The following is a 19,262-nucleotide window of genomic DNA, read 5'->3' as shown; positions in this document are numbered from 1 at the left end:
TTTGTACTTGCAAACAATAGAAATCGCTCTTTGTTTCTTTTTACGAGGGCCATTTTCTTTTTGTACATGTCCCCAGAACCAAGAAAAGTTTGGCATTATCGCAAATGCAAAGCAGCAGATTTCAAGCGGCCGTTTCTCCACACGAAGAAGAATGAAGAATCTCACCGCAGGGATGAGGAGAGGAAAGTGCCCCCATCTGACCTCTCGGTCCGCCCGGCGGGTGTGTGTTTACTGCCTCCTGCTGCTGTTTCTTACTCCATCATGTCCTTTTGTTCCATGGTGATGCAGCTTTTTGCATTGCATGGCGTTTATTTGGGGGGAAGAAAAATGAAGAGAGAGAGATGGAGGAGGAGATGAAAGGGAGAATACAATGGGGGAGGTTTGTCACAGCGAGCTGAACTAGATTTTCGGGGGATTATACTAAACTGGGAGACTTGTTGTCTTTCAACCTATGCGCAATTGTTTTCCATCTCCCAGTTTGGTCCAAAATATATACACAAAAAAAGCTTGATACATACAGTTCACATTTCCATCAGATGCACGTAATTGCTATCATGTAGTAGTGTCATGTGTCTATCAGAGTATGCATATTAGGCTAATTGGTAATCATAAATTCATATCATGTTTCATTCCCACCGAAACTCCAATACCAGTCTCATCTTCAACTTATAAAGATGTGACTATGACTCCCTTGAACTAGAATGAAACGTATTGTGAACCTCTGCTACTCGGCTTCTCTGGCCGCGAGCCAGACTTTGCCCTTGAGCGCTTCAATGTCGCCATCTCGCATCCACCACACCGCAGCGTTTTCGTCTTCCTCTTGCTCGTTCTCACCCTCGTCAGCCTCGCCACGGCGCTGCCTTGTCCGCATCGTAATCGTCTCTTGGCTGTCGTGCGACGCGCTCGGGTCCGCTGTGCTGTTACTGCTTTGCCGGAGCCTGTCGCGCGCGGTGCCCCATTCAAACAGCAGTCTGGCGCCCTCGAGGCGCTCCAGGTCACCGCCTTCGCGGATGCCCTTTTCGAGCTCCATACGCGCATCGACAGCGGCACCAGTCTCCGACTCCTCCTCGCCGCTCTCGAGCAGGGCCGCCTTTTCAGCGTAGCTGATGCCCTTGAGGCCCTCGAGGCTGAAGAGCCACTCGAGGGGGTTCTTGCCGTCGCCATCTTTGCCCAGAGCACGGAGGGTCGAGGGGAACGTGCCCTCACGCGGGGGTCGCCGGCGGAGGTGCAGGTTCTGCGTCTTGACAAAGGCCTCGCGCAGCTTTTCGTCGGAAAAGTCGAGCTCGATATCCCAGAATTCCGGCCCGCAATTTGTGGACAGGCTGGAGATCTGGTCCAGCGGTGGCAGCAAGCATGGCGTGTAGCGGTGCAGAACCGCCTCGGTGGAAACATCCTGGCGCATTTTGATTTGTACTGGGACCGACACTGGCTGGCCAGTCAATATATCTTTGGTCACCAGGCAGCGCTGTTCGGTAGCCAAGACCCAAAAGTGGCGAAAGGCTTGCAGATGAGATCTATTATCCATGACGGTGGTAGGGAATATGGGATAAAAGGCGACCAGGAGCGAAGCGATAGCCATGTTGCTTGCACCAAAGGTCACAGTGCCGCATCCCAAGAACAGGGCACCTATGGCAAGATGCGCCGCGAGGTAGGATCCATACGGCGTGTCTGGGTCAGTTCGGCCGTGAAGGGCACGGAGCCTGCGTAGCACAGGGATGTCGCCCGTTCCCGCCATGACGATGGCGCACGACACAGCCAATACGTCTTGGCACATGCGTGCATTGGCTCTAGCAAGTTCCTCGTCGTAGAGCGGCGCAGCATCCGGATGTTCTTTAGGTGTGCCAGAAATCGACGAGATGCGCATAAACTCGTCGAGATAATGCAACAAAAGATCTCGGACTCGGGTGGAAGCACTGCCAGAATACCGTAGAGCAATGGAGAAGCAGATTCCTGCAGTGATGCTGAAGAATGGCAAGTCTGTCGATCGGAGCTTTGTGGTACCGCGTAGCCTGTGCCTGGCTCGATACGGCACTGGTAGACTGCGCTGGATCCACGCAAATGTTGGCTCAATCTTGGACCAGAGAATCAAATTCTTGGCGACGGTTCGCAAGAGCAGTATGTCGGGCCGGACATAGTCAAATTGGAGAACAGAGCTTGGCACATCAATCTTGCGAGCCACAATCTGATCTTCCGTCTTCATAAAGATAAGAGTCAGGGCAATGACAGCCCCCGCAGCTGCACGGTCAAGTACATGGACTATCTCAACAATCTTTGTCGAGGTAGCATGCGTAATGAGCTTTTCGGTGAGTTTCATGTCATGCAGCCCTTTCAGGTCGTTACCCTTTCCGAGATTGATGAACCCCAGAGCATAGCCTGCCGCTAGGCGATAGCATTCGTTTCGGAGCGGCTCGTCCTCTTCCTCGTCCTCTGTATGCTCAATCTCTGAAAGCATAATCTCGCTCATACGCCGATGTTGGCTGTTGCAGTATACTAGTCCAATGCCCATGATACCTGTTGTTTGGGTGAGAGGAGACAGATTGAGCTCAGCAGCGCCGCGCGGTAGCATGCGCGTAGCGTGTACCGACAACAGCCGAGTAATCAGCGAGTCCATTGTGCCAATGTATGATGCGGCAAGACCCAGAAGCAATCCAATAGAAGTCATGGTATGCTTGGGTGTCAGATATTTGAAGGCCACCCACTTTGCAACTCCCTTGAGGTGACCGTTGAGGCCGAGGGCGAGCAAGAACCCAGCATGCCGGTTACTTAATTCTTGTCCGGGCTTGTTGTAGAGAATCCAAGATGTATCGATACCCTTGGCGCTGGGAGAAATTGCTAAGCCAGCAGCAACTCCTTGGTGAAAGAAGCCCCAGCAAACCTTTTCCTCTGTGAAAAGCGACTTGTCTACGCCAACCGTGACATTGGCTGGCCTAACAATACAATTGAGATTGAACCCTCCAATATGAAGCTTTTGCGTTATCAGCGGGAAGCGTAGACTGTAATACAGCAACCCCCGTCCTGCTGGAATAGCAAGCGTACCAGTTGCGATCCTGGAGACAAGCTCCTTCTGCTTCTCCAGGTACTCGCTCTCTGGCCAATTTGGGTTCGGGTTTAGTCGAACGTGTCGAGACTTGTGTGTTGAAAGCAGGTTCTGGGCTTCGTTCAGGCGTCTGTCTTCTTTGAACAATGCCCGGATGACTGCCTGCCTCTCGATTCCATTGCCCTCCTCGTAACCGGGTGGTTCATCGTCTTCAACACTGTGGGACAAAAGTCTGTAATCCCATGACGCAGTATGGGTCGGGACCTACATGGTTCGTCAGTTCTGTCTCAGTAATACCGGGTTGCTTCCAATACACACCAAAAGGCTCGAAGGAGTCCGCGCAGTAGCCTTCTTAGAAGATAACAGGCTACTCATATCGCTCCTTTTGATCAGCTTCAGTAGGTCATCAGGCCAGCCCGTGGGTGGATGAGGCTGGCACAGTGAAATGGCGTCCTGCAACGGCACCAAGATGGCTTCAGGAAGACTCTCAAGGATCGAGTTGGTGAAGCCTTGAGCTTGCATGGTTTCAACCATCTCTGCAGGCGATGAATTGATCTCGAGTGCGCCGAAAAACCTTTTCAACATCATTGTGCGAGGTAGAATTGCCTCCCATCTGCCGTCATCATCACTGTCCTGCCCAGACATATCCGCATTGTGGGAATAAAATTCAGCAGGGCTAGGATAAGTTCCTTGCTGTGTTACGAGCCTGCTTTGAACCCATTCAAGAATATTGGGTTTGAGAGTGGGCTCGGGGATCGGAGGCGTCAAGTTTAACTCGGAATCAAACCTTTCATCCACCACTTCTTGAATGCCCAATTCGTAAATCGCCGAGAAACCGAACCATCTCAGCCAGCGAGCAATTTGAGACAATACAACACGCAGGTCTGCTCGCCCGGGAGAAACATACTCTGCGGACATAATGTTCAGTCGCTTTTCCTCCAGCAGGAGATGCAATGCCATGAAAACGCCAGCTACGGCCTTCCTTCGGCTCTGTTCTCCGTGGTGAAGCGAAGTAGGCATATATCCAGACTGCCCGAAAGCACTCTTCCCCAAAGGTGATGCCATGTACTCTCGTGCGAGTGCAATATGCTTAGCTGTAAATCTGGGAGTGGATAATTGGTCAGTGTTGACGCTCCAGCTCTCTGAGCTAGAGTCAAGTGCCCATTGCCAGCCTCGATTCATCATCCACACGGGGCATCCGAGTGAGCTTGCTGTTTCCCCAGTCTCGAGGGCTTTCCAGTCATCAGATTCTCGAATAGATCCAAATGAACCAGACGCAGGACGGCGTTTCCTGACTGGCAATCGAGTGGTCTTGATGGACTTGCCTTCAACCCGGCCGAGATTCAACACGAGCGAGAAAAGTAAGACAGTAGCAGCAGACCATTCAATATCGGGGAAGGAGTCGTCTTGATCTCTCAACCACTGTACAATATGCAGCCAGCCGCCGTGAAGTCGCTCTCCGAGAGCATCTTGTAGGATATTCCGGCAGACGCTGAGAACCTGACACACCTGTGGGCAGGTCGGTTCGAGTTGTATCTTCAGTTGATGAAGCCGCCCGCTGGCATCCACCGTATCAACTACACCGTGTTGCCTAGGATAGCGCAACCCAACGATGCTACCATTTGTGAGGTCAAATATCTCGGATTTGCGCTGCTTGACGTCCCGGTCCACAACACGACCGCGGTACTGCAGGTGTCTGGTATCATCAACAAAGACGAGACCTGGCGAAATGCTGGTGCGATCACTCCAAGGAGCCTGTGTCGAAAGTTCGAGCTGGCCGTTCATAGACTCCGATAGGATCAAAATGACAGACTGGTCACCATCAACTAATTTACAAGAGTCAACAACATTTTGAGCTCTTCGAATTTCGCCAGTAGCAATCGACAAGCTGCTAGGGGTGGAACCAGAAAAGGAGGCCTTTGGGTTTAGTCTGGCGTTTGGATGCAGAATAATCTGTATGGTAATGATATCCAGGCGCTTTTCGTCCACGTCTTGAATACCAATGAGAAGTTGGTTTCGGTGGTGGCCATCATGAGCATATACAGGAGCCGCCAGTACGAAGACTTTGGTATGCTCCGGGGCATCACCTGCTGGCACTGTGTATTGCACATTAGATTTTGCCGACGGGATGTCAAAGATTTTGGTAAACCGCACATCATGTTGAAGACCGTCAAGCTCATGATCATCCAACCCCATGTTCAAAAACCCTTCATTGAGTCCCATATCGAGCGGCGCCTCCAAAAGACTACTTAAGCTTGGACGAATTTGGTGGCTAAAGCTGGAGCTGGAACGGTTGTGCAGAGCTGCGCGAGACTCCTGCTTTCTTGCAGGTTTGCCACCAACACCTGGCGGCTGCTCCGAGAAAACGGATCGTTCTTGGGATGCTGACAAGTCCGCACGTGCAAGCATGGAGCTCAGTCGTCGTGAACTTCGCCTCGTAATGGCCGAGCCATCTTTATCCTGTTTCTCGAGTGATGATACAAGATCCACTGGCTTGTCAACCTTTTCGCTTTTGCGTCGTCGTTTCCCTGGCAGCGGGGCGCCAAAGCTGTCTCTCGTGTTGGGTCTCGCTGGTGTATTGGGTTCTGCGAATGAAGGTGCCATGGAGCTTCGGCGGCGAGCTGCAAGGTTTGTAGTTGTGGGCTTTGATTTGCGCTGTCTGATGAAAGGGTCTTGATTCTCGAGGTATTTCAGCCTCCAGACGTTGTAGCAATTTGTTGCTCTGTTGAGTGTAACGGCAATGGTAAAGTTTTCATCAACTTGTTGGAAGGCTCTCCCACTCAACTCCACCTGTTCGATGCAGAGGAGCTCTTCAGCCGGATCGAGGAAAGCCTCATTTCGGGCACCAGTGGTAGGTCCTTTAGCAGTTTGTGAGTCATGATCTGTGATAACAAGGCCGATATCCAGCAATGGGTCCGAAAGCGAGACTAGTCGTGGCCAGTGAGACTCGCTTCGGCCCATGGGCCCATCAAACATGCTCTCCAGAGTATTACTTAGGCCCAGGTTCAAAGCTTTGGGATTTCCCAGGCTCTGTACCGAAAAGTCATGCGCTTGCGAGTTGTTGACCTCTGTCAATTGAGACGATAGGAACGAGTGTGGGATTACACGTGGGAACCTCAGAGTGGATGAATTGAGATTTTCGGTTTTTTGCTTTCTTTGAATTAAAACCCCAGATGGGCCAGCAAAGGCCGTCTCAACTTCAAATGGCATATGAACGACGTGGCTTGTCCCTGACAAGAAGTATATGTGCGCTTGGGTGCTCAAGAAGACGACCAGAGCTTCTTCCATGCGAGGTTGTCTTCGGTTGGCCGTGCTCGGTTTTGGAGCTTGAGAGTGCGCATTTGGCGCTGATTTGTCGTCATTGGAAGCAGGGAAATACGCAAGCAGAGCTTTCGTAACGACTTCTTTTTCAAGGTCGAACCTGAATATTTTGCGGAGAATACCACCACGACACCACAGAACGGCATCTTTGGTGATGAGCAGCTCATCTTCGATTGTGTCTGTATTGTGGCTCTTTCCAGAAACTATATCCCACTTGTAAGAGTCGGCGGGCGGATTTGGCGGCAACAGCTGCTCGTCAATGGCGTAGTGCAAGCCTGAGGGTTGGTGAAGCCCAAGAGACTTGACAGAAGCCATTTCGCGTACTCGCCATAGACGGTAGAGGCTTCGGGTCTAGGGTCTGCTCAGGCGAGTTGTGTCGGTGAGTATGGCGATGATCATGGTCCGGTGAATTGCGCTGTCTTTGCGTCGGCGGCTCTGACGATCTAGTTGCGTCGTGTTTGTGTGTTCCGAGCGAGTAGCGGAAGCCGCGTAGAAGACGCGATCTTTGGTGAAGCACCGCTCCAGCAGCTTCCAGCGTGTTGGTGGGCTGTCAAGCTGTTTGGAAGGCAGGTTTCACAGTGGTTGCGTCGCTGTGGCTCACTGTAAGGTAAGGTACCTACCTAGGTAGGTGGCCAAGGCTTGCTGTGGCTTGCTGTGGCTCGCTGTGGCTCGCTGTCAGTATGCTGTGGCTCACCACCGTGGCGCGACCTTAGGCTCGGCTCCACGCCAGACAGCTCGTGACGTCGATTCGTTGTTGATTACTGGTACCTATTTAGGCGCGGCTACCTTGTCAATCCGATGACTGCCTGGCTAATTAAGCTCCTCAACAGTCTTCATCCCTCAACACCATATCATCGACTGCACGGGGCCTGTGACTTTCTTTTCCTCCCTTCAATTATGGTCTCAGTATAGCGACAGCATGTCAAGCCAAGCTCAGGAGCTCAGTAGCGAGACCAAGCCAGACCATGTCGCAACTGCTCAACAGGCCGATGACGAGCCGAATTCGACGTCAAGTCCGGCAGATGACGCAGGCGCCCATTCAGCCTCAAGTTCTTTGCCGATCAACCAAGATGATACCATAGACGGCAAAGCTGAGGCGGAAGCTGCCGGCGAGAACAGTGACAATCTAGTCGCTGAACGCTCGGACAGGGCAGAGCAAGACAATGCCCAGGACGCCGAGGAAGACGCCAATGATGAAGATGACGATGACGACGGTGAAGAAGATGACGATGACGAAGACGAAGAAGATGATGAAGATGAAGATGAGGAGCCGTCGCTCAAACTCTCGAGGCTTACATCACACCTAAACCCTGTCTACCGCAACGGTGACGCAACCAGCGCGTTTCTTGTCGCAGGCGATAAGATGGTTAGGACCTCGCCCAACTTGAATGATTCTCATAACTGACAATACTCAGATAATTGGCACACATAATGGCAATATTGTGAGTCACATATCTCTCCATGTCCGTAGTACACAAAGCTAACCGGCTTAGCACGTTCTTCAACTCCCCACCTTCCACCCGCTCCGAGTATATCACGCTCACTCTGCCTCGGTCACATCTATATCGATCTCGCCGTATCCGCCACCGCTACCTTCTGATCGATTGTCTGTCCCCGTACCGTCTGCAAGCCTAGCAAGCCAGCCACGATCGCAGGACGCTTCTCCAGCCGCTGCCTCCAAACGTTCTAGAGAGCCCATGCAAATACCAAAGACTCCATCTAACGACATACACATAGCTACCTCTTCAATGGATGGCAATGTCTGTGTGCAGTCTTTAACCGACATGAAAGACGTCCAGCTACGAAATTTCGGCCGGCCCGTCCAGAGCGTTGCCTTGTCGCCAGAATTCAAATCAGACCGTTCTTATATCTCTGGTGGCTTGGCTGGCCAGCTCATTCTCACCTCAGGCGGTGGCCCAGGTCGCAGCACTTCGACAACGATTGGAACAGCAGCCGCAACTGCATCAGGCTGGCTTGGAAGCATGGGCCTCGGGTCCAACACCGGCAAAGACGCGGTTTTACACTCGGGAGAGGGTACAATCAACACTATAAAATGGTCTTTATCAGGAAGATACGTCGTTTGGCTCAACGAGCAAGGAATCAAAATCATGCGCTCCAAGCTGCACCACGAAAACGCAGACAGTGACGACGCCTGGAAACGCATCGGGCACATCGACAGGCCACAGACCAACGAATGGGATACTATGGCTAGCGTGTGGAAAGGCCGTGTTGAATGGATCGATGAAAAGGCAGTTGAAAATGATGAGGCCGTCGATTCGCAACAGGAAAGTGTGTCTGCGTCTGCAGCTGCAGGCAGACTCAAAGGCCAGTCCGATATACAATCACCTGCGATGGAGCGTCTACTCGTTGGTTGGGGGGCTATGATATGGATCATTCATGTTCATCCCGACGGCTCTCCTGCGAGAAGCGGTGGAAACAAAGCAGTCGGTCGCGCCGAAATTGCGAAAATGTAAGCGTAATTTTACCATTTACCATTGAAACTTACTAATACGTTTAGCTTGCGCATTGACTGTCTTATTTCTGGGATTTCTCTCTACACTTCGAATCTTCTTCTTGTTCTCGCGTTCTCCCCGTCCGAAGACGATGAAGACGAAGAACAACGCACAGCAGCCGCCCATAGCCAGCGCCATTCGGGGTCCACGGACTCTGCAAAGAATGAACCTTCTGGCGGCATCAGGAAGCGTCAGAAGAACTTGCCGCCAGAGCTGCGTCTTATTGATCTTGTATCGCAAGCTGAAGTTGATAAAGAGGAACTAGTAGTGAGCCGCTATGAGCGACTATTTTCTGCCGACTATCACCTCGGTGTCTTACCCGCTCGCAGCGCAGCAAGCGCGGTAGCATCCAAGGGAGCTCTGGAGACGATCGCCGGGCTCGGGAGTGAGATGTGGAATGCCGCGATTAACCCTAGAGCTCTTTTCAGCTCGGGAGCCAGTATTCGAAGCAGAGACAGCGGAGACGACTTTACTCCCGGCTCTAGAACAGCCAGTACCAGTGGAACAATTCGAGGCGGGCCAACCAGGTCAGGGCCGCTTCCCGTTCATCCCAGTCTTAGCAAGCCTGGCGCCAAGATTTTTGTGCACAGTCCTTATGACTGCATACTGGCAACCAAAAGAGACTTGGGTGACCATCTCGCCTGGTTGTTGGAGCATGATCAATACAGTCAAGCTTGGGAGCTTCTAGATGAAAACCCAGACATATTGGCAGACACAACGGGCGACTCAAACCCCTCTACGCGAGGCCCTGTGGAGGCGTTCGAGGATGAATCCATCGCAGACTCCATTGCCAGAAGCACTCAAAGTGCAGTGGGAAAGGAGAAGCAACGGATAGGAGAGCTCTGGATCAAAGAGCTAATTGATGATGGACAATGGGCTGAGGCAGCGGAGGTCTGCGGCAGGGTCCTGCATTCCCCTGATCGCTGGGAGAAGTGGGTGTGGACGTTTGCTGGAGCAAAGAAGTTTGACGAGATCACAAACTACATTCCTTCCGCTCCGATGCACCCACCCATACCAACCACAGTGTACGAGGTTGTCCTCGGCCATTATATCCACCACGACAAACCTCGGTTCCGAGATTTACTCGATCTGTGGTCCCCGGAGCTGTTCGACATCAAGACAGTTACAACAGCACTTGAGAACCAGCTCAAGTTTCGGGATGTGCGTCAAGATAGTATTGACGACGGCGAAAAGGGCAGAGATTGGGGCATCGTCATCCAAGGTCTTGCCCGACTGTATGAAGCCGGAGGGCGTCAGCGCGAAGCTCTCAAGTGCTATATCAAGCTCCAAGACGCTGATTCTGCGTTCCGTCTCATCAGAGACAACCATCTCGCAGAAGCAGTGGCGGATGATATTCCAGGCTTCATCGGCCTGCGTGTTCCTGCCGGCGGAGTGGACCGAATGACGAAAAAAGACCTGGCCAATGCGACTTTGGATGCAATCACATTGCTTGTTGACGAGGCGCAGCACGGGCTAGTTGGTCCCAAGCAAGTTGTAGAGCAACTTCAAGCAAAGAAGTTTCGCTTGTATCTCTTCTTTTACCTGCGTGGTCTATGGCATGGAGACGGGGTGAAGGAGCATGCCGGAGAGAATCGCGATCACTTGGTCCTAGAAAGCCGGGCGTTGGTGGATGACTTTGCCGATCTGGTTGTCACGCTCTTCGCTACGTATGAGAGAACGCTCTTGATGGACTTTTTGAAAACTTCAACTGCATACACATTTGACAAGGTGAACGGAACGAACCATTGCCAAGAAAAATTTACTAATGGAAACTAGGCTGTGGAAGAATGCGAGCAGTTTAAGTACTATGATGAGCTGGTATATCTGTACTCGAAAACAGGACAGATGAAGCGCGCACTGTATTTGATCATCGATCGATTACGCAATGTGGAAAAAGCCATTGAATTTGTTAAAGAGCAGGATGACCCGGATCTGTGGAATGACTTGCTTGATTACAGTATGGACAAACCAAGCTTCATCCGAGCACTTCTCGAGCAAGTCGGCACAGCAATCAACCCCATCACGCTAGTGCGACGCATTCCTGAAGGGCTCGAGATAGAAGGTCTCAGAGAAGGTCTCACACACATGATGAAGGAGCATGAGCTCCAGCACAGCATCAGCTCCGGCGCAGCAACAGTCATGCGCAGCGAGGTCGGACTGAAACAGAAAGAGCTGCGCGCGGGCCAGCGGCGCGGTGTCAGGTTTGAGACCGCCGCACTGCCGACCAAGGCGTCCAAGGCGGAGCAAAAGCCAGGGGCTAGTGAGACCAAGTCGGAGGCTGCGAAAGAAAACAAGGTGGCCAAGGGGTCTAAACCTGGCCATTGCGTTGGTTGCGGCGAAGCATTTACGGAATATGAGATGGAAACTCTGGTGGGCTATGCGTGCGGTCACGTCTACCACGTCAGCCATCTGATGGAGATGCTGAATCATTCCAGCAAAGTGGATATCGACATCGGCGGCGATGGCCAGGACAGTGGCCGCTATCTGGTGGGCGTCAAGGTTATGAAGGCGAGATTACTACGCGACAAGGTGCGGGGAGGCTGCCCCGTCTGCCATCCAGCCAAATGAAACACACACGACTACCTAGGTAGCAAGTGGAAGACGCTGGAAAACGTGAGTTGTATGTTCTTTGCATAATGTTATTTTTGGGGTGTCGAACGGGCACCAGGTGTCTACCTTTTTTCCTTTCTTTTCTGCCTCGGAGACATTGGGCTTAAATACCGGTGTATATTAGCATCTACAAGATACCAGTCGATTTTCAGCGTCAATACGAATTACTACAACCAACATGTCCCATTCTCACGCCCATACTCAAGTAATGATTAGCTCTCGATACAGGTTCTTGTTCTCTGCTTTTACGCTATTGCTAAGCACACAATCGTTCATGTAAACCAGCCCACGTCTCACGGTCAAGGTATATATCGGCGCCAGCAAGACAGCCGGTCACCGCCCTCTTTTCTCTCATTACATCCTGCCGATATTTCTCGGCCGCGTATCAATCAACAAAGAAGAAAGGAAGCTTAGGTGTAGACACATCCAATTTTCAGACGACAAAGGCAGCAAGAGCAGCCACAAGGACGTTGCCCATGACCGAGGCGCCCATGACAGCGGCACCGGTAGGCACGTCGGGAATTTTGGTCGTGCTGCTGCCGCCGTCCTTGCTAGTGGTGGCGGTGGTGCTGGTGGGCTCCCCAGTGACGCTCTCGCTGCTGACGACGGGCGTGGTCGAGGGGTTCTCGACGGAGCTGCCGCTGCTGACAGAGGTCGGGACATGGACCGAACTGCTTCTGCTGCTGCTTCCGCCGCCGCCGGGCTGGCCGTAAGTCGGAGCGGGAGGCGACGAGGCGGAGGAGTACCCGGGGATGCTGGTGGGAGCAGGGCCGCCGGTGGAGAGCGAAGTGTAGCACTGGGTGCTGTGAACGACGGAGCAGTAGTTCATGGAGTAGACCATGGTGCCTAAGAAAATCTTTGTTAGAGGGATTGTGCCGTGGAACGAGCCTACAAGGTTTCGGATGGGGAGTTTGTACCGTCAATGGTGGTGCTGCCGACTTCCTGAGCACCAATGGTCTCGGTGTACACGCCATCCGCTACATCAAAGATGGATTGTTAGTTCCGAGTTTATGAGAGAAGCTGAGCCTTGATCTGGTTTGTTTAGGACTGCTTACCGAGAGCGGCGGTGGCGAGGGCAGGCCCAAGGGCAGCGAGCAAAGCAGCGAGGTTGGCAAGACGAGGCATCGTGACGGAATGGTACGAGATGCTGATAGATCTGTCTGCAATGAGTAAAATAAAACAACGACGACAAGATGCTGCAATCACTCACCTTAGAGATACTTTGTAGGAGTATGAGTTTTTTGATGATTCCCAAAACTGTGATGGTGGAGGAGGGAGTGTGTATAGGGCCAATGTTGTGAGGAAAGAAGGTTGGCGAGGCACAAGTCAGAAGACGCTCACTTTTTTTCCCCCTTGCCCCGTCACCTCGCAAAATCAGCCTGAGCCATTCCCTGCGCACAAGCCACAAAGGGCAGTGTTCGCTTCCTTGAATCTGATCCAAAAACAACAATAAACAAGTTTCCCGATTGCCATGCCCCCCCCCCCCTTCGCGTTTGGTGGCTTTTCGCGTTGCGCGTCCGTTTGCTGCGCCAGCCGGACGAGAGGGATGAGCTTGCAATACGTAAGGTAAGTATTTTCTGTTCTCGGGAAAAGCGCAAGTTAGAGAGATGCGAGGTGTGACGTGGAAGAGGCATGTGCTTGGCCTGAATGTAGATCCAGGTGGGTTTGCTTCGTGTAAGTGGTGACGCAAAACGGGCGGCCATGGCAGAAGCTGAAGATTAACCTCGGACATGAAAGTACGTGCTTTTATTGTAGCTCTCTTTTTCTCTATTGCTTCTTTCCAAGTGCAAATCGTTTACATAGGGCCGCATCAGCAGAGGGATATCTGCTCATTATCAACGCTTGCGTTTGTTCATGCCCGAGTCACACATGGCTGTTGCAACATGAAACGAAGCACAAGTTTGTGAAGAGACAGGTAGTACAAGTAAAAGCACTCAGCTACTCTCAATACTCAGCAAAGGCTTCCTTCCATCTAATTTTCGATCTAGAGCTACGCAGAAAAGGCAAGGACCTCGACACAGTTCTTCGATCCAGCCGCACTAGATCCATCTTTCTTTGCTTATATTTTCTTGACTCGCGTAAAACGTTCTTCTACCCCGCCAGTTCATCCCATGCGGCAACCTTGAATCAAGTGCGGCAAGCAAAAAGAAAAAATTTCACATCGGATGCTCAAAAATGAAACTCGCCCAAGTTGTTGGACAAACGGGGAATCGAACCCCGGACCACTCCCAATCGTTGTATCAGCTGTGAGACCGATGCTAAGGGAGTATTATACCACTAAACCATTCGCCCTCGAATGAAGCGAGCTTCGGATGGACAAACGGGGAATCGAACCCCGGACCACTCCCAGGTAACAATTGTCCTACTCTCGAGGAGAGTAGGGAACAGATGCTAAGGGAGTATTATACCACTAAACCATTCGCCCAATTGGTTGGAAGCCGGCTTTGTTATTGGGGTACATACAGGTTGTGCAGGGCTAGGGTTGAATTTGGGTGGGACTTGCATCGGTTAGTGGTGGGTACTTTGGTGGAGAGAGATATGGGAACAACCCGTGTAAGTCAACGTCGGACCGTCGGTATTATTGCGTATTGATAAAAGGAGATTACGAACATGAAAATGGCCAGGAATTAGAAACACTTGGCAGTCATTACGTGTGTGGTGATACGACAAAAGGCAATGTAGTCAAACGTCGGGGTATATTGAAAGCAAGTGGTGTATAAAAAAGCAAAAACTTTTCGAGGATCAAGACATCATAGCCAATCCCAAATCATCCAAATGTGGCTGCCACAATCGTCATGAATCCCAAATAAATTCCCAATGCAACGGCGCCATCCACAGGAGTCGCCCGCCCAGCAAGCACATCGTACGCGCCCGCCTGCACACCCACCACGGCCATGCCCAGGGCCACGAGCGCTACGACCGTCATGCGGCTCACGAACCCCCCAATGACGGGAAAGCTGAGAATTGGGAGGACAATTGCCATACAAATGCCCACAGTCATGTGTCGCAGCTTGACCGGGTTCAGTGGCCGCACGCGCTTGACAGCGTTGCTGGGCCGCGCCGGAGCCGGAGCCGCCGACGCCGCCGTGTACTCTCGCGCCTGATCCAGCGCACTAACGCTGCTGCTGGTATTGGGGACAGATGGCGCTTCGAGGAGCGGCGGCGTTCGGCGTCGGGCGGGCGGCTGGTGGTCGCTGGCGCTGTCGTCGTCGGGGTAGTACGGCGCGTCAGACAGGCACATCAGGTCGCCCGTCTGGTTGAGGAAGCGCATCTCGTCCGGGACCACCGGCGAATGGGCAGCAAGAAAGGACCTGTACTCGTGGACCTCTTCTGGCCTTGCATCTCTGGTATTGTTCATTTTCTTGTACACCTCCACCTGCGCAGCTGCAGAAAAGTATGTTAATTTGATATACTGCATGCAAGAGCTTGCAAGCAGTCAATGACGTGAGCTTACCATACTGATTCATCTTGTAGCGAATGTGTTCTCGGAGTTGCTTACGCGCCGTCGTCACTTCGTTTGGGTTCGACTCTTCGAGTCGGTGAGAGGCCGGCAGAAATCCCTCTCGGTAGCTACGGCTGTTGCTGTCGAGTTGGTTAAGGTGCTGCATCTTCCCTTCGAGTTGCTCCAGCTCAGCGCTCATGTCAAGCAAGATTTGCTGCATGAGACAGTTAAATCTCCGGTATATGGCCGGGACAGGCGGCTCGGACTCGAGGTCTCCAGCGATTCCAGCCGCCAAAAGCTCATAGCCACTCAGGCAGCGGGGCTCGAGGCGGGAGATCTGGCCATCAGGCGGAGGCGGAGGCGAATGTGGCATCCCAAAGACTGGAGGAGACATTGGTGGCAATGGTGGCGGCGGTTGGGGGGGGAAGATAGGTATGTATTGCGGCATCGGCATTGGCCCGTGAGGGTGCGGCTGCGCGAACTGTCCCGTCGGGCTGTGAAAGGGGGGGCTATGAAAGGGAGGGCTGTGAATGGGACGGCTATGAATTGGAGGACTGTGGAAGGAATGAGGACGAGGTTGAGGGGTTTCAGCAAATCTCAGCACTGGAGGTCTGCCTGCCTCGGAAGTGTGAGTCTCATCTTCGCTCTTCTGCTCTGCGACGGGGCGAGTTGGCGATGGGTCTCTGGTCTGCGTCGCAGGAGAGGCACCGGCCGTGTCTGTCTTTGGAACATGCTGATCATCACACGGAGCACCAGATGTGGGCTTGGGCTCCTCCGGGGTAGCTAGGTCTTCTCCTGAACTGGGTTTCCTGGTGGTGTCACTTGGCTCGCTGGTGACCTGACCTGGCTTGTCCTCGCCGCGGTTCGTTGCCTCAGGACGGGGATCACCTCCAGTGTAGGTATACCATTCTGGGGAGACTTCCCCAGCTGTTGAGCCCATTGCAGGATCTGAAGCCTCGGAAACTCGGTGGATGCGGTCTTTGGATTCCAGTACGTCCTCGATGCTTACCGGGCGACCGTGCTTTCGTCGCAAAGAAGGTGCTCGGCTGAGGGTACTTCTTCTACCAAGGGGTGGCCCACCCTTGGCTGCCATGAGATCCGGGGTACAACTATACTTCATAGATGGTAAAAGGTTCCGAGACGTCCTGACGGGCTGTCAGAGCGAGTGTCCTATGCAAGCTTCCGTGGCACCACAGGGCAAGATCCAAAGCGTAGGGTAGCTCTGATCCGGCGAGAGATCGAGGGAGAAGAGTTCAAGATGGGAAGCAATATTGGCAGATATAAATAACCAAGAAGTAAGAAAACCCCGCAAACCTCAAAGATTGGCAGCGCAACAGAAGCAAGTTTGTCGTTTGGCCGTGGCACCAGCGACAGACTGCAACCACTATGCTTATGGCGCCTCACGTGGTGTCGGCTTCACGGGGGCGCATATGATGCAAGAAAGAGGCGAATGTGACTACTTGTCTGGGAATAACGTGTTGTATGGAAACGTGCAGTCAGTTTCGGCATGAGCAGGATTGATGTCTGGTATTGCATTGCTTGGTGGTTCGTGCGAGGCGAGAGAAATGTCAGTCGGTTTTATTGGCAGCGGGTGGAATGGAGGGGTAACAGGGACATTAGGTCTGCTTGGTATTTCAGCGGAAGAATTTGACACGGGCGATGATAAATAGTAGTGTGTGCTACTATATATATGCAGGTTGTTTTGTCTTGTCTCTTCAGCCGGAGCTGGCTGGCTGGTTGGTTGGGCTGCCACGGTCCCGCTGAGAAAGACAAGGAAGTCGTCATGATGCCAATCCGCGTGGACGCCTTGTCGCTGCCCAACTATAAAAAGAAATTCGCGTCAGGTCAGGGGCAAAAGGAAAAATTCACCAAAGAATTTTGAGCTGGCCATCTCAAGGATATTCCAGAGGGGCAGAACTTTGCTCGACGTTTCCATGTTTGTTAATGCAACGCCGTTGGACAGCGCGCGACATGCAAAAGAGAATGGGTGCGTCATGGCTTGGGTCCACTCCAGCTTTTTGCTGCAACACCACCCTTTTCCCATCTGCCACGACGCATCTTGCTGACCATCCAGACTTCATTTCCGCCTTGCCAGCGCATTCATTGGCGCTCGGCAGTCCATACTGCAAGCCTCTGCTGCCCCTCGTGTTTCGGAATACCAAGAGGCAAGTCCAAGCCTGCAAGTCAACCAAACGCCAGCCCGCTGCAGCCTAGCAAACGGCAACCCAATCCACTGCCTTGGGTCCTGTCCAGCCGGCCATTTCACGCCAATCCCGTCGGGCGCATACATTGCATACATTGCCAGTGAATCATACCTTTTGCTTACCCCTCTGTGCCGACTTCGGACTCGAAACAACGACGCGTCACCCTCGAGCGCAGTGCGGCTGCTCTGGGCTCGCCATGCCGCGCCAGACCGTCACAGACCTCAGCAGATATTTGCTTGCTGGCCGCATCTCACCACACGGTTGCTTGAATGTGCGACATACCGTAGCACCAACGCTGTTCGCCCGATCCGCCACCATTGCTGCCTCCGCCACCACGACGGCGTATCGAGTCAGACACCTCCATGCCGCACCGCATGCTGCGACATCTACACCCGATCTCGCGCAACCCAATTTTCGCAAGAAGCTCAAAGACGAGGCCAAGCTGGCCAAGAAGCAGACTAGGAAAAAGTCCAAGTCGGACAATCAGACCGTTGACGGCTGGGAGCTCACGGTTGGCATCGAGATCCACGCGCAGCTCAATAGCCCGCGCAAGCTCTTCTCGTCCGCCACCACCTCGTTCAATGACGATCCCAATAGCCATGTGGCGCTCTTTGATGTGTCCATGCCGGGAAGCCAGCCGCGCTTTCAAAAGGAGACGCTGATTCCCACTCTCCGCGCCGCCCTCTCGCTCAACTGCGAGATCCAAGAGCTCAGTCGCTTCGATCGGAAACATTACTTTTGGTGGGATCAGCCCTCGGGCTATCAAATCACGCAGTACTACCAGCCATTCGCCAAGAACGGCCACATCACGCTGCTGGCCAGAGATGGCATTGCCGCCGAGGACGGCGAGAGTGTGACTGTTCGCATCAAGCAGGTTCAGCTCGAACAGGATACGGCCAAGACCCTAGCTCAGGTGGGTAATATACAGTGGCTAGATTTCAATCGTGTCGGTGTGCCTCTGATCGAAATTATTACGGAACCCGAAATGCACCATCCCAGAACGGCGGCTGTATTTGTACGTAAAGTCCAGCTTCTTTTGAATACAGTCGACGCCTGTGTATCAGGTATGGAAGTTGGTGGCTTGCGCGCAGATGTCAATGTATCGGTGCGCAGGACTGGCGATGCCAACATTCCGCTTGGAACACGAACAGAAATAAAAAATTTGAGCACCGTCAAGTCCGTCGAAGATGCCATCATCGCCGAGAGAGATCGACAAATCCGCGAGCTTGAAGCTGGCGGCACCATTGCCGGTGAAACTCGCGGCTGGGCTGTTGGCTCGACAGAGACACGTAGGCTGCGTGGCAAAGAGGGCGAGGTTGACTACCGCTACATGCCGGATCCAGATATTGAGCCGCTTGTGATTGGCAATGATTTGGTCCAGTACTTGCAAGAGTCACTAGCCGTGCTTCCCGACAAGGAGCTCGACAGCCTAGTGGCCGACTACGGTCTCACAGCCAAAGACGCGCTCTCTCTGATTACCCTCGATAACGGTGCTCGAGTGCAATACTTTTACCGTGTTCTCGACCTTGTACGCGAGATGCTGCGGGAGTCGGGCGCCGAACCGGACTTGAAAAGCTACGCGACCCTGGTCGGTAACTGGGTCATTCACGAGCTCGGCCGTCTCACGACGACCAAGGCCGGGCCGCTCGCGTCCGGCGAGCTCAGCTTTTCGCAAGAGGGCGAGTGTGCGCAAGTGCACGAGTACCACCTCGCCGAGCTCCTGCACCATCTCTTCCAGAAGCGAATCACTGGCAAAGTGGCCAAGGAACTTCTCGTCGCCATCTACCTGGGCGAGATGGGGGACGGCGACGTGACGTCGGCCATTGAGTTTAATCAATTATGGTTCCATGAGCTGACGCAGGACGACTATGTCTCGTTTGCCGAGGCGGCCATGCAGGGCGAAGACAAGGTCCTCAAGGAGTTTGTCAGTTACGACAAGTTTCCGCAGGGCAAGCTCATGTACCTGGTGGGCAAGATGATGCGTCTGGGTCCGACGGAGAGGATCGATCCGTCCACGGCTGAGAGGATCATGCGCGCCAAGGTCGATGGCCTGCGTGCCCAATGAGGTGTAATAGTATCCATGGTGTATATTTATTCTGGGCAATTGTAGAATACAATCTCGGTCAGCGCCGGGT

At 53.0% G+C, this 19,262-nt stretch overlaps 5 protein-coding genes across 5 annotated transcripts; 2 read left to right on the top strand and 3 right to left on the bottom strand.

The window, feature by feature from the left end:
* Window positions 1–724: 724 nt before the first annotated feature.
* BBA_01542 (putative APC1 protein) lies at window positions 725–6,673 on the bottom strand (the record flags this gene model as incomplete). The annotated part of the gene is made up of 2 exons (XM_008596639.1): window positions 725–3,301; window positions 3,356–6,673. The coding sequence occupies 2 exons, from the start codon at window positions 6,671–6,673 to the stop codon at window positions 725–727; spliced, it is 5,895 nt and encodes a 1,964-aa protein (XP_008594861.1).
* Window positions 6,674–7,277: 604 nt separating this feature from the next.
* BBA_01541 (WD domain-containing protein) lies at window positions 7,278–11,439 on the top strand (the record flags this gene model as incomplete). The annotated part of the gene is made up of 5 exons (XM_008596638.1): window positions 7,278–7,724; window positions 7,774–7,800; window positions 7,852–8,828; window positions 8,877–10,599; window positions 10,648–11,439. The coding sequence occupies 5 exons, from the start codon at window positions 7,278–7,280 to the stop codon at window positions 11,437–11,439; spliced, it is 3,966 nt and encodes a 1,321-aa protein (XP_008594860.1).
* A 475-nt stretch (window positions 11,440–11,914) lies between these two features.
* Window positions 11,915–12,606, bottom strand: BBA_01540 (uncharacterized protein; the record flags this gene model as incomplete). The annotated part of the gene is made up of 3 exons (XM_008596637.1): window positions 11,915–12,327; window positions 12,399–12,458; window positions 12,537–12,606. 3 exons carry the CDS (start codon window positions 12,604–12,606, stop codon window positions 11,915–11,917), a joined length of 543 nt encoding a protein of 180 aa, XP_008594859.1.
* Window positions 12,607–14,248: 1,642 nt separating this feature from the next.
* BBA_01539 (uncharacterized protein) lies at window positions 14,249–16,016 on the bottom strand (the record flags this gene model as incomplete). The annotated part of the gene is made up of 2 exons (XM_008596636.1): window positions 14,249–14,865; window positions 14,936–16,016. 2 exons carry the CDS (start codon window positions 16,014–16,016, stop codon window positions 14,249–14,251), a joined length of 1,698 nt encoding a protein of 565 aa, XP_008594858.1.
* Window positions 16,017–17,323: 1,307 nt separating this feature from the next.
* On the top strand, window positions 17,324–19,192 carry BBA_01538 (PET112 family protein; the record flags this gene model as incomplete). The annotated part of the gene is made up of 1 exon (XM_008596635.1): window positions 17,324–19,192. One exon carries the CDS (start codon window positions 17,324–17,326, stop codon window positions 19,190–19,192), a length of 1,869 nt encoding a protein of 622 aa, XP_008594857.1.
* Window positions 19,193–19,262: the final 70 nt, after the last annotated feature.

The sequence above is a fragment of the Beauveria bassiana genome, assembly GCF_000280675.1.
Source record: "Beauveria bassiana ARSEF 2860 unplaced genomic scaffold BBA_S00003, whole genome shotgun sequence".
Taxonomy (NCBI): Eukaryota; Fungi; Ascomycota; class Sordariomycetes; order Hypocreales; family Cordycipitaceae; genus Beauveria; species Beauveria bassiana.
Note: the sequence above shows the minus strand (reverse complement) of the source record. Positions and strands in the feature narration are given on the sequence as shown.